Source organism: Charadrius vociferus, unplaced genomic scaffold, assembly GCF_000708025.1.
Source record: "Charadrius vociferus isolate BGI_N301 unplaced genomic scaffold, ASM70802v2 scaffold151, whole genome shotgun sequence".
NCBI lineage: Eukaryota > Metazoa > Chordata > Aves > Charadriiformes > Charadriidae > Charadrius > Charadrius vociferus.
Genome location: NW_009646933.1, coordinates 924,714 through 939,104, shown reverse-complemented (window position 1 = coordinate 939,104; position 14,391 = coordinate 924,714). Strand labels below are relative to the sequence as shown.

General features: G+C 41.6%; 1 protein-coding gene across 1 annotated transcript; it reads right to left on the bottom strand.

Annotated features, from left to right (window-relative positions):
• Nucleotides 1-4,003: 4,003 nt before the first annotated feature.
• Nucleotides 4,004-13,606, bottom strand: HAUS1 (HAUS augmin-like complex, subunit 1; the record flags this gene model as incomplete). Its single annotated transcript, XM_009894756.1, has 8 exons — nt 4,004-4,087; nt 5,091-5,138; nt 7,023-7,094; nt 8,854-8,919; nt 9,722-9,845; nt 10,827-10,961; nt 12,686-12,821; nt 13,441-13,606. Coding segments are annotated over 8 exons (831 nt in total), but the record flags the coding sequence as incomplete, so codon positions are not given.
• Nucleotides 13,607-14,391: the final 785 nt, after the last annotated feature.

Sequence of the window (14,391 nt, the reverse complement as noted above, 5' to 3'; positions counted from 1 at the left end):
TAAAGTTACTAAGAGCAACTGCATACTCTGAGACAAAGTGAAGGATTTCCTGCAGTGTGCAAGGCCACACAGACCAGGATTACTATTGTTTCACTGCTGACCCTGTAATTTAAAAATTCAAAGAATAACTCAGAAATACAAAATCTTCCCCAGACCTGTAAGACATATTCAGTATGAGATGTAATTAAAAAAAAACATCTTAAGTACACTTAAAATTTGACACATCACATTTTTTGCTTATAAGTACCCAAAACAGAATTGAGTAAGAATCTTTGGAGTGCTTTACTGTAGATGGTACAAAACACAACCAACTTACTTTTAAAATAAATCTTGGAACTATTTTAATATTTTTAAAATTGTATTTGATTACAAAGTCCCATATTAATATTCTGTATCTACTAAAGGACATGAAGAAGAATTTTGAATACTTTCAGTTACAGGAAGATTGAAAAGGGACCACAATGAAATGTTTGCAACAGAGTATTTCTATAGTACTACCCAAATACATAGGCAAAAGAGATTCCATCCACATCATTTGATTCAATGCGTTTTGAGCAAAATTTGCCTTACTTATTTTGCATTTCTCTACCATTTTATTATTCTGGTTTTTAGTACCTAAATGTTTTCTTTTAAATAAATCCCTACCACTTAGCTAGTTTGAGGGTGAATTTTAAATTATTTTTCTAAAGCAATTATTATTTTACATATTGGCTGGATAAGAACAGTATGTCACTTTGTGGTAAAACATACAGAAGTTCACACTTGAGGTTGACCACTGGTTTTCACACCTACTGCGTAATTTTAATACTTTTTTTTTTTTCCAAGTGGAATTTGGATCCTCACATTTTTTTGCACTTTGTCCATAAAACCAAGGGATCTGCAGCTCAGCCTGGCTCCAGCTCCAGCCCCACTGTGTCCCATGCTGCGGGCAGCTGGCCCCAGAGCCCCATGAGAACCTGCCAGCGAGCACAACTGCTCTCAGCTTGCAGGTGTTAATAGTCCGGTGTCTCCAAAAATCAGGCTGGGAGTTCAGAGCAGCTGATGTAACCTGGAGTGAGGCTGAAGCAGCGGAGGCCTCTCCAGGCATTTGTGTCATTCTCAGCTGGGTGATCATTTCATGATATACAACAGCCAAGGCTGCTGCAGCTCCTCGCTGCCCACTGTGACCTCCCTGAGAATATTCAGCAGCTGCCAGGGCAGAGGCTGAAACCCAAAAATCAAACGTTCTCTCAGCCGAGCACTCAGGCTGGCGTGCTGCTGTCTTGGCAGGAGCTGTGCGAGGTGTTCCTGTTCCGGCATCCCATCCCCATGCTGGAAAAGCTGGATGGCCCCAAAACACCAACAGCGAGGAAGGACATCTCCGCTTGCCCTGCAAGGCACTCTGCCCATGAAAAACACGTACCTGAAGAGCTGAGAAATCTTACTGGCTGCATAAATCTCGCTTATTTGACTTTCCCCCATTTCCAACAAAAGCTGAACTGTTGGACCCGACAACTGGCCGCTGATTTATGTTGCATGTGCTGCAGATGGCTCAGCTGTGGCACACAGCGCAAATGCAGCTGCTGGGTGGGTTTTTTTTCCCCTTGCATTTCCAACGCTAGGAAGCGACATGTGGCTATCTTTGGACAGCTTTTGAGTCAGAGTCTGGCCCTGCCTCTGTCTGTCTTCAGGCTCTTTGCCAATGAATGGGACACAGCACATGCCATGAAGTAGCAGCAGCTACGGGGAGCGGTGCAGCTGCCCTGTGGGCGCAGAGGGACAACACTCCCCAGGTTTTACAACTAGTGCAGCGTTACGTGATGAAACAGTGCTGAGGGAGTGCCACAGTCCTGGGAAATCCTCCCAAGCCTTGAGTCATGGTTACACATGTGTGATAAAAAGCCTTCATCTAATGTTAGCTGAGTAAGTCTTGAAGCTCTCACTGAAAAGCATCCTCAAACCTTCATCTAATCCATCTTCCTATCCCAAAGCATGATCACCATTCCTTTGCATGATAAACACTTAAGCAAAGCATTTCTGATCTGCTCTTAAAAGCCTCCAGTGATTAAGACTCCTTAAGTGTCAGGCCGTGACCTCCACTGCCTTACAATGACCTTGTTGTTAAATCATTCCATGATGCCTACCCAGCTATGTTCTGATGCCTTTCAAGACTATGACTTCTTTCCCCTTCGGCAACAGGAAAGATCAGATTATGCTCTTGATTTTTCCAGATTCAAACACTTCTTCCAGTGGTTTTTTTGGTAAGCAGCAGCTGTACCTGTAGTCATCCCTGCACTAGATTTCACATCAGTTACCTCTGAGGTAATTTTGCCTCAGCCAGTTTAACCCATGTGTACAAAAGATGGCTTGTCCACTTGCTTTTGCCATTTCAATTTCTAGCCTAGAAGGAATTGAAGATAAATAGCCATGAAACTAAGGCAACTAACCCTTTCCTAACATCTTGATTTAAAGACCTGAAACTAAACAGCAACTCCCTGTGGCGTATGGAAGATGAGGCCAAAGATTCTCACAAGCAGTGTTACTCTGCACATCCTTTGATTCTTCCCTGTCAAGGTGAAAGAAACGAGGTGAAGAAGGTCACAGGGTGAGGTGGTGGTGGCTCTTTATTGACACCAGTGTCATTCTGAGCTTGCAGCTTCTTTGAAGGCAGAGCTATGCCCTAAGCATAATCAGATAGAGATCTCATGATCCTATGGCTTCAAGGGAGGACATGGAGCAACAGAAAGGATCTCTCTTCCTGCAGATCAGCGAAATCAATTTCTGCAGTGAAGTAACAGCTCCTGGGAACAGGCACACCACACTAAATCATTACCATAATCTTTTGCAACTCTAACTGCAAACAGATGTAGCTACAAATTGTCCCCGAGAGCGCCACTGCTCTTTGTCTGAACACTACCCAGTACAAACACACCCTAGTCCATGTGTGATGTCCTTACGTGCTGCCACTATTTCTAGATTTTGATTTTTCACCGTCTACAGGAGATTTTAAGATTTTTTGGCTTTAGTACAAGACAGCTTTTAAAAGCTGGACTGTTTAAGGCTGCTGTGGTGGTGTCATGGAAATAAGAGAAATACTGTGAGGACCCTTTTGGAAGATGACATTTGAGGTAGAATTGGAAAGGACAATCTAGCTTCAAAATGATCATATCCTACAGTGGTTCTGCATAAATACCGATGTATTTTCAGACCTAGAAAGGGCTTATTACAAATCCTGTTTTTGTTTTTAAAGCTATCACTTTACAATCCATAAAGCTATTTAGCTATTTATCTACTTATCTACTTTCATTTGCTTGGCTCTATTTATAAAGCAAAGAGAAACAAGTAGTCAACAATAGACTGCTATCTCTCAAAGCCTCAAACATGGGCAAACCTTGCAGGTTAGTGCCATGGGTTTCCATTTTCTCAGATGATAACGAAACAACAGAACTTTACAAGGTTGTTGCTGTTATGCCTCATCTCAGCTCCTACCTGTAAGCAGCAGTTTGCCATTGAAGCCAGTACTATGACCCATGTAAAACAAGTCAGAGCTCAACCTGTTTCCATGAAAGCAGGCAGCAATCCTACACACAAGGAAACCTCCTTTGTGGGCTCAGATGCTGCACAATCTAGCAAGGGAAAAAACGCAATCCAGAGCCCAGACAGGGAAAAGACGAAAATCAGACTCCCTGATCAGTTCAATTCTAAGTGGTAATGATCAAGCAGATACTGCCCCTGGTGAAGGTGCCATCTGGAGGCCAGTCACTGGTGTGCATCACATACAGAAAAATAACTGCTAAAGAAAACAGTAATTTTGGGTGTTATTTTATGAAAAATAGGGTGATTTTTACAAGTGCAAGGCTATGTGAACCCCTAAGAATGAGCGTGCTTGCTGGAAGGTCACAAGTATGCCATCCAACAGCAAAAAGAGTAAGACAGAAAGCTGCAGAAGTACAGTAAGAAGTCCAAAATGTTTTGTTAGTGCAAACAGACAACAGAAAGCAAATCTTCTTCCACTCAGGCTGCTTCAGGTGAATTGGAATTTGCTGGCCTTTGGCATCTCAAGAGTCAGCATGTCAATCTGCTTTGAGAACTCTGCCTCCACGGCGTTCTAGCAGGAGAGAAAACCAAGAGGAATCAGCAACCATGAAACAGTTTTCTTACATTCTTGTTAAACAAACATATCTGCAACGATAAAACCTTGGGATATTATTGGCACTGATTCAACCCAAGTATTGAACAGAAAGGTCGCCCTACTGCAAATGGCAGAAATCTCCAAATGAAGGGCTAGACAAGCTCAGTGCCCTTTATACTGCGCCCCAATGTGATACTAGACACCTTCAGGCTGAAGAGGTACACTCCAGAGGTGAGTATTCTGACCTGATAAAAGCCTCCGGCTGCTAAGGTGAGCTTGTATTTCTGAATCAAAACCAAGTGGCTTAACAACCCTAGCAGTCCCGTCTGAAAATGCACAAAATACTCTCAAATAGCTAGAATTTTTGATCACAGATTTAAGACTTATCACTGAATACCTTGTGCTTTATCCATGAGCAAGCAGACAGTCGCCCAAAGAAATAAAGGCAGGTTTTATGTTCAAATGTGACCCAGCTCACTCAAGAAAGCTACATATGAACTTCCCAAACAGCTTGATATGGATGTTTCCAAACAACCATACCTGCAGATTACACAAGCATGGATGAAATAGAGATTATGTTTTATAGGAGAAGGTCCCCGTTGTTGTCTACAAGGCAGCTGTTAAATAAAATATGGGCCCTAGAGCCCTCTCAGAGTTCATAAGCAGCAAGGAAGGTTGTGAGACAACGCAGCTGAGTGAATAAACATTGACCGATGAAGGAGACACAATCCAGAGGGATAGAGATACCTAATCCCCACTGACACCATTACGCCCAACTGCCTTTGTAGCTTAGAGATCATTCCTCCACCAGTTCCTCCTACCAACATGCACGGCTTCTCCCTTACTAGAGCAAAATTTCCCCCTAGAGATCATTAAGACTACAATAAGAGGTAGATAAATCCACAACCAATTAATATACATAGCTTATTTTGGAAGACAGCACTCATTTAAATCTCTGTGAAAGATAAAAAACTCTTACCAGTTCTCGTTTTACTTCTTCAATCTTCACTTGAGCAAGGGAAGGATTCTACAGAGAGAAAATGGCATAAAAATCAATATTTCAGCTGGAAACACAGAGCCCCTGCATCACTGCAAGAGTCTAATGATGTGCTGCAAGGGAATTCAAGGATAACAAAATCAGTTTTGTGTACACCCTTCATGTGCAAAAGGTACTGACACTAAAAGCCTATTATCAGTTTGGTTTGGGCAACCACATATTTTTCAAAAGTCTGGTATGGCCTAAAGTCTAAAAAAAAACCCCATTTCTAGCAATTTTCCAAAACTAGCAATCAAGGAACTGGATTTTAAACACATCCGTGCATTAATTTTCCAAATCCCAATACGCTTGCAAGTAGAAACCTTCCTCCCTCCTTCTGCCTGCAACAGAAGAGAGGCATTGGGGCTCTCCCTGTCTCCACTGATGGCAAGATAGGAGGGAGGGGGAAATTGGAGAACCTCATCCAATTTGAATGTCCTGTTTCACCTGAGGAAAGAGGCAGCGGCCTCTTGGAGCAAGATGGATTTAAAAAGCAGTCCCACCCTCTCCCTTCATCCTTTTCTTCTAGGAGGCAGAGAGCAGTAGTTTTATGAGGGAGATGTGTTGAGAGGCAGGAACTCAGTGGAGGGGCTAAGGAGGTGAAGAGAGAAATGTGGCCCAGCGGACAGGTTCCTAGTTGATAATACAAGAGATGCTATTAATCGCAGAGTTTTTAGGTGATTTTGGACAAGTCTCTTTGTTTGTCTGGACTTTTGTGCCCCATTTATAAGAACAGGAATAAATCTTTTTCACCTCTTACACAGAAAGGTCTGAGGCTAGCTCTTTTAAAGGCTGTGGGGTGCACAGATGAGGAGGTAACAGGGGCCATATCAGGTAACTCAAATACAAAACTGGAAACTGGACAGTTACAACTGTATTTAATAAAACCAAAACCCATTCAACTATTCACATTCCAGTTTTTCCTACTTCTCCTCTGAATGACAAAGAGAAAAGTCCTTAATACTTATCTGTAAAGCAATGTCAATCTTCCAAAGAGAACTGGAAATACTTGGGTTTAGTAGTCCCAAATATCACAGGTGATGATGTACAGACATCACACAAAGCTTTCTGTTTCATGTACTAAGGCCCTGTTTAGCCATGACTTTAAGCCACTATAATGTTGTTCACAAAATTACCCTTAATTGCAACAGTCCTTTGTAACGAGCGTTCTAATTTGAAAAGTGTAAAGTTCTTTTTATAAAGGATGTTCCACACAGCAGTCTGATAGTAACTCCTAGCACAGGGACCAATAGTGACAATAGCCAAAATACAAAATGAAGAACAGATACACAGACAGGGGCTTTCAAAACTGCAATTTAGTCACCTAAAGGAGAAACCTGCGATTTCAGAGCTGAGTACCCAGCACCCTCAAAAGAAATCATTGAAAATGATGGAGCAGCCAGTACTCACACAAGCTAGAGTATTTGTTTAGGGGACAATGCCTACATTTGGCTATTTCTTCATAATTGTTAAAATCTTGCTCAGAGCTCCAACCTCTGCTCGATGTGCTGCGTCTACCATATTGACAGCCTAATGACATGTTTAGCTAATATACTGGTAAATAAAAAAAAAAGTTACCCTAAGAAATTATGTTTTCTTCTACATTTCTTTGTCTAATTTCTAGCCAATTCACCATGATATTGAGCTCACCTAGCAAATCTGTGCATTTTTTTGAACAAAGTCTGGCTGGTAAGCATACTTAATTTCTTGGCTTTGGTTAATAAGCAGATAGCCTTCTGTTTAAGTAAAGTCTTCTGTTTATACCATTAGTAGACCTGTAACCACTGAAACCGTCATAACAGTATCCTTTACATTCTGAAGTGCATTAAAATTAATTTGATGGCAAATACAATAGAAGAGTGGAAAAATAATTACAGGAGTTAAATCTAGGTAGTAATCCAGTTTCTCCTTCAAATGCACAGTTTCTTGCTGCAGTGTCGCCAGTTCCTGTGAAGAGAGCAAGGCAGATTATATTCTATATTCTTACTTGTAGAACTGATGTAAATTGGTGAAATAGATCGACAATTACCTACAGCACTCCAGAATTTACAGATGTTGGTGAGAGTTGTCACGATCCTTCATAAAACCCAGGGAAAACTAAAGATCTGCTATTAATTCAGTTATCAGTCAGTCAAATCCAGGTCAAATTTTACACAGAGGTACCAATGAATTTTTCTTTGCTCTAAAGACATCTTCAGATACCTTTTCTTACAGTATAACCACCTGATCTCAACTCCCTGAAAGGAGAGGAGATTTCAAATGAGAATCCACCAGAGGACTTTTGCTGTCAACCTCATTGTAGGCCAGAAAGAGAACTGAGCCCCAAGGAAGGGGATGCATTCTCATGCCTAAGGCATCTGTGTGAAAACAGTTTTGCACAGGCAGCAGCAAAGACTCCCCTTACACTTGCACTGCTTTGCTCATTTGTTAACAAGGGGAAATAATTTCTCTTTGGGGCTGAAATTTGAGCCCACAGTCCTCAACTCTTTCCAAATGATCAAGTAAAAGGAAAAAAAAAAAAGCACTCTGAAGACAAAGTCATTTGTGCTGCCCAATTCACTGAGCTCTTGGCAAAGCAGAGAGAGAAATGTCAGGGAGTCAAACCTGCCCTTATGCTCAGGCTCTAGAAGATGACAAGTCTAGAAAATTGCCTATGACTTTTTGTATGTAAAATGCCAACAGAGATTATTTCGGGTTAGTACTCTTTTGAAACACTGTGCAATGTACATGTTGCCACCCAGTGCTGGTTCACGAGAATGACAACATGAAAATCAGGAAACCTATTTTCATTGTTCAACTTAACTAACATGCAGGAAAAGCTAGCAAAAGAAATGGGGAGAAGGACTAAGTTCTCATTACAGTAACAGCAAATAATATTAAAGGGTGGTATTTGTGTTGTTCTGTCTGCACTAACACGTTACATGTGTACAAATGCTTCAGCACAAAGCTGGAAAATCTATAGCTAGTAACTATAGCTTGTAAGAAATGAACTTTTTCCTTTAACAAATAAATTATCCTGCTGGGCTTACAATACAGTGGGGAAATGTTATATTTAAAGACAAAAGAAAAAAAAGACACAATGGTTCAGAATTTAGGTTTCACTTGACCTCCTCCCCTTGCTCTAAAGTGTTCGAAAGCAGGTTTATTTCACACAAACTAGAAAGAATCACCTGGATCATTCATTAATTTCAATGCACAGGTAGCCATGTAACAGGATATAGTCCACAGAATATCCACTCTGTTTATGACATGGACCACAGAGAGAGGAGGCAGATCATGGGCTGCCAATTTTCTTTTGGTGGCAGAGGATTTATTCCATGGAAATTCTCTACTAGGGTGTATTTCTAATTACAGACAGAGGCAGAAAGAGAGAAAGAAACAAAAGGCAACAAAAATAAAGATTCCAACTGTTACCCTCAATCAGTCCAGAAGGAAAGCTTCTTCCTAAGTCCAAAATAAGCCCACATCGAACCCTGAAGAAAAGGTACCACTTCAGCACCCGTAGATACCTCTCCATTTCTAGGAGAGGCAAACTCATGCAACATATCCCAGTTCAAAGGTATCCTTCTACAGGATTTTTATTTGTGCTTCTTTTTATGATTAGTATTTGTTCAGGTAACCAAGTGGCAAACTACATTTCCTGAAACCATCCAACAAAGTGGTCTGTACCACTGCAGAAACATCCATCTTGGATCAAAAGACCTACCTCAGACAGGCTGACGAGTGACTCGTGTGTCAGCGACTGGTCCCACCCCGCAGCAGCAAGCTGCTCCTACAAATAGGAAAGAGCTCGTTCATAACTGAACATAAATATAACACAAAAATATAACAGGGAGAAGAAAGATTTTGTCATTTCCTTGAGTTTTGATCTAAACAGCCAAACAAGAACGCCGTTTGTCAACAACAGAAACGTGTGTCACTAACCACAGCTATAGCTGGTATATGAAATCAGTTGCTACTAAAATTTATATCAAGAATAACAAGTCTTTTCAGGAAACTAGTAGGGGAAGAGCATATGGCAAGGCTGGGAACATGCTTCTCAGTAAAATGTCATCAACTCTAATACCACATTTTCCACCTCATATTTGTCAAGGTATTTAATACTTGAATGCTGTCCAATAAAGCATTCACATGTCCATCACGTCGAAAAGGTGAGGGAGAAGACAGTACAACTTCTGCTCCTGGTGTTTAATCATCCATTAATTTAAACAAATGACTATTTTCAGAATTTTGACACACAATTTACCTTGGTGAATCAGCTGCTCTACTGGTAGCTGTCTGTATACTCTTATATGACAGTACCTCACAACAAGCACAATGTAGTCTGAGTTAATACAGTTCTCAGTGGAAGAAGAGAAAGTGTCCTTTTGTTTATCATAGGATATCCTGGGGAGAGACCGTGAATATAGCAGGAACAACTGAAGTGTAGTAACATGTTGTCCTGTTAGCCCGAGTCCTCAGTCTGGGACTTTAAGAAGCTCCTGGGATGTCTCTGTTACTACAGTTTTGGGCCCAACCAACCATGACTGTGCCATCCCATCACAACGCCTTGTTAGAAAATTCCTTCCATCTACCTCAGAAGCCTGGATCTTCATTTTCAAATGCTCAGATTTTTGTCTCAGGAACTTCAAGTTCTGGGATCGGCTGTCAGCTTTGGCGTTTTCTAATTCCACAAGTTCCTCTGCCTTTTTAAGGTCCCTTAAAAAATACAAAAGAAACAAAACTTACACATTCAAAGAGATACCAGTGTACAAATACTGCTTAATTACCTATGCTTAAGCTAAACCCCATAATACAACCAACACCAGAATGGAGGGAATGGAGAAAAACTTGCATTTCCCTGTGAGATTTCCCAGTGGAAACATCCACAGCTGTTACATCCAGACTCCCAAAGGCTGGGGCAGTGTCAGGGCAGGGGGGGAGGCCAAGGGGAAATCCATCTGCATAAAAGCACAGAGGAAGAGTCTTCTGCATAACTCCCTAATTCATTTAGCAACCTGTTATGCAAGCTAAACTTGAGACCACAGAGAGAGTCCATGGCAAACCTGCACAAAGCGCACAGGTCTGGTATCTCTGCTACAAGCAGCATCACAGTTACAACTTTAAAAAACAAAACAGAAAATTAGACTGGAACAGGGCTGTGGAGATCATCTGTGCCAATACCCACTCAAGGCAGGGGCTGATCCTGCTGTGCTTGGCAAAGCACTTCAGATTACACCCTCTCAGGAATGGACTTGATACCGATTGTTTTTTTGTTGTTTTTTTTTTTAAGTCTCCCACACACTGGTTAAAGGAAGTTCTTACCTGGGAACGGTTTTTGTTTTGCCTAGCTCCTTCACTCTGACTACAGAACCCACACTAGATGTGCTAAGAAAATCATGTTTGCCTTCAACGTCAGGTGAAGGCAACTGGTGGAAGATGCTAGCCCATATCTGAAAAGTGCTTGTAGACTGTTTTTCATTTAAAAGAACAGATATGATGACAGTACCCCAAATGTCTTTTGATTATTGCATGTGTCCATAGCACATGGTTTTTGATAGATACTTCCAAATATTTGAGTTAGAGATGCGTCAAAACTCTGACATTCAGTCATCCTTGTTAGTTATCACAACCAATGTTCCACATTGCAGAGGCAAGATGTATTGCTTACATCTTTCCCTTTTCTCATCCATTACTCACTCCTCTAACTGCTTTTCCAGCATCAGCGCTGCAGTTCTTTGTTTCCTGATGTTGCTCAATTCCAGTTCCATTTCCCTGTTTTCTGATTCTGTTGCATACAGCTCTGAAGTCATATCGTTGATGGCATAGAAGAAGCTGGTGAAGAGAGAGATTCAGTGGGAATGCTCAGGAGTCAGCTGTTCTGAAACTCAGAACTATTATTTTTTCCACACTTTACACAAATGACTTTGTTTTGTTCTCATATTATGACAGGAGGAAATTAAAATAAGTCGCTAAGGGTATTTGCTTCCCCTAACTACCAAAGATTTCATCTGGAAGGGGAAATGGCACAGCAATCTCAGTAGGAGGAAGTGAACAACACCTGGCACTCTAGTGAATATAACCACTGGGTTTGAAATCATCATATGCTCCACTCCTGGCTTGCTGAATTGCCTTTGAGAAAAACTGTATTCAGTTCCTGAAAATGCATGTCTCTGAGGCATGCCCAGCAGTATTTCAGTCTCTTTCTCTTCCCAAACGATTCAAAGCTGCTTGCCCCTCCATCTCAAGAGAAGAGCTGTAAAAGCCAAGCTCCTGAACATCATACGAAAATTGGATTCCAAGGCAGATTTTGCCCTTCCTTAGTGCCAGTGCTCAGCACAGATCTGATGTGTTACGGGTCAAAGCCAGGCTAGGGAAAGGGGCGCAGGAAGAGCAGGCTAACAGCTGCGATTTCTCTGTGGCCGAGTGTCGCAGTTTGGGCCAGACTGGTCACTCAAGCAGAATGACAGAAGCTCTGCTCTACCTTTCTTCAGAGAGAGGCAGGAGAGAGAGAGAGAATTATGAGTTTAGGAGAAACTAAACTATTTCATTAATAATAAAATAAAAGGAAATTATGAAATATATACAAAACTGTATCAAGCTCTGAGGATGACGATCATGTCACTGACAGGCACTTGGGAAGTTCCAGACTGGACTCAGTGACGGATGGGAACTGGATTCCAGATCTGGATTTAGGATCAGGATCAAAGGCAGATGAACATAGACCTCCTTGGACGTTGGCCATTGAACAAAAAGCTGACCCTTTGATCCCGCAGTTTTTATACTGAGCATGATGCAGATGGGATGGAATACCCTGTTGGTCAGTTTGGGGTCACCTGTCCTGTCCGCTCCTCCCTGCAGGTGGGACCCCTCTACGCTTTTCTGCTTCTGACCCTCCAACGGGGCAAGTAACAAAGTGAGCTGACCTGGGTTGTTATAGCAATAAGTATAAGCAAGAGCCTCTCTGCATACCATGCCTGGGCATCAACTATGAACATAGGTCTGTTATCACTGTAAGAGCAAACAGTTTCTGCACAATATGCTGTTAATTTCAGTAGTTAGAAGAGGCTCAGCTAAAAAGTAAAGTTCCTGAATAAACAGTAGTCCTGTTTTACCTCAAACCAGGATACTGAGCTAAGGGAATCTCCTTAGATTAACTGAGGGCAGGTAAGAGAGGGAAGAGTGAGGAGCTGAGACTGAAAGACCAGTAGTTCCCCAGTCCTTGCCAAAGCAGTATGAAACCTGCTCTAGCTCGTGCTACCTGGCACAAGTTTGAGTCACAGCATCCTGCAGCCACTGATCATGAAAACAGGGGCAAAAGAGAAGGATTTAACTCTGGCCAAAGCACTTCTCAGGCTTCAGAGACTTCCTTGGCTGGGATAATCAAGAGCTAGAGCTTTGTGCTCAGTTCCTATGTACTCCAAAGCTGCCCAAGGGGTGCAAAATAAACTGGACAAGTAAGATTCCTGGTGTGAAAGTCAAGTTTGAAATTGTTGAATTGAAAAAACAGAGGGAAACAGCACAGACCATCACCCCTGATGCACAGTGGGAAAAATTACCTGGCAAGAGAAGTATCCTTTGTTTCAAGTATCACTGCGCTGTTTACCAGGACATTGAGGTAGCTGGTGCCTTCGCTGGACAGACTGGATGGGGAAAGATCCAGGCTTTCTCTCAGAATATCCTGTATATAATTAGCTGGAAAACAAATACAACCCAAAATAGTAATTATTTTTTTTTTAATATTACTGTTCTTTTAAGGCCTAGAGGGGATTCTCTCTTTTAACACGTGTTAAAAATATATTATGGTCCCCTGAACCACTCGCTCCAAAAAACCCACATTATCAAACACTTGCTCTGGACAGCTCAAGCATAACTTAATCAACTCACTGTTGTTTCAGATTCCTCAAGCGCTTTCCTTAATGTGGATTAGCACCAGCTCAGACTCTTAAATCAGCTGTAGGGTTGCTTCCCTGCCTACCCAGCCAATATTTCAATGCCATGCTAGGCAGCCCAACAGGCTAGAAGGTTTTAGCAATTAATCTGCTTGTCCGTATTTACAGACTGCTCAAGACAGCTTAAAAAAATTGTCCTTGATCAACCTTACGTCACTGTAAATTTTGCTGAAAGGATGGCAGGGGATGCACTGTAGTAAAAGCTGTACCAGAACAAAAGTGGAGTTCATTCCAATAATATATATGTATTTATTTATATATATATATACATGTTTGTTTGCAAGATTTTAACAGAGACAATCTTCAGAGTCACCAAGAAAAACTAACTTTGATGGAACTGGAATGTGGAGCTTCAAACTCACCTTCTGCTTCATATTCTGCTGCCTTCTGCTTTGTGTCCTCTATCAGCAAAGAAACATCCCTGGCTCTGGCTTCAGTGCATTCTGCAAGGTCATATAAGATATCAATTGTCCTTGCACTCACTTTGTACTCTGGAATAGGCTCATTCCCATATATTTTCTTTCCAAGAAAAGAGAAGAAGGAAAAAAAGAAGGGGGGGGAAAAAAAAAAAAAAAAAGAGTAAATAGGCTAGTGTAACAACAGAAAATAGCTGATAAATGTGAGAAACAAAGTGCTGCAAGCTCTACATTCCTGAAGCATAACTCCTACTACACCAGTAAAGGCATGGGTAGAAAAAGGGGAGAGAGCTTCCTTTGTATTTTCTTCAAACACGTCTGTAGTTTAGAAAACAATTTCACTTTTAATCTCCCTTACTTCTCTGGACACCTGCTTATGTCCAGGTGATAAAATTTTATCTTTTTATTCATATGACCTGTTTGCTACAGACACACTAATCGTCCAAGAGATGTCAGATGGGTATGTGGGAAGCTGGTGAAAACTGCATTAAAGCAGCATGGGATAAAACTGCCCAAACCACGATCATGGGGAACAGTCTCTATGGGCTAGTGGGGGAAAAAGAGTTATGACAGCATGCCGGCGTGAACATTTGGCAGAGCACAATTTCTGCCACTGAAAAGGTCACAAATGGGATACAGATCAACGCAGTGCTCTCAGGTCACTGAAAGATTAAATCGTGACTGATAATAATGGAACACGTGGAAGTTCAACCCTGAGGAAACATGAATCCTTGTCTAAAGGTATCTAAGCCACCTGATGGAAAAGGACCCAGCCTCATAACTGTAAAAGGTATTTCTTTCTAGAATGTCCTTTTTTATGCTACTACCATACCAGCATCTCAGTTACATACACTGCACACACCAACCACCACCCTGAACTACGCTGGGGAGAAAATC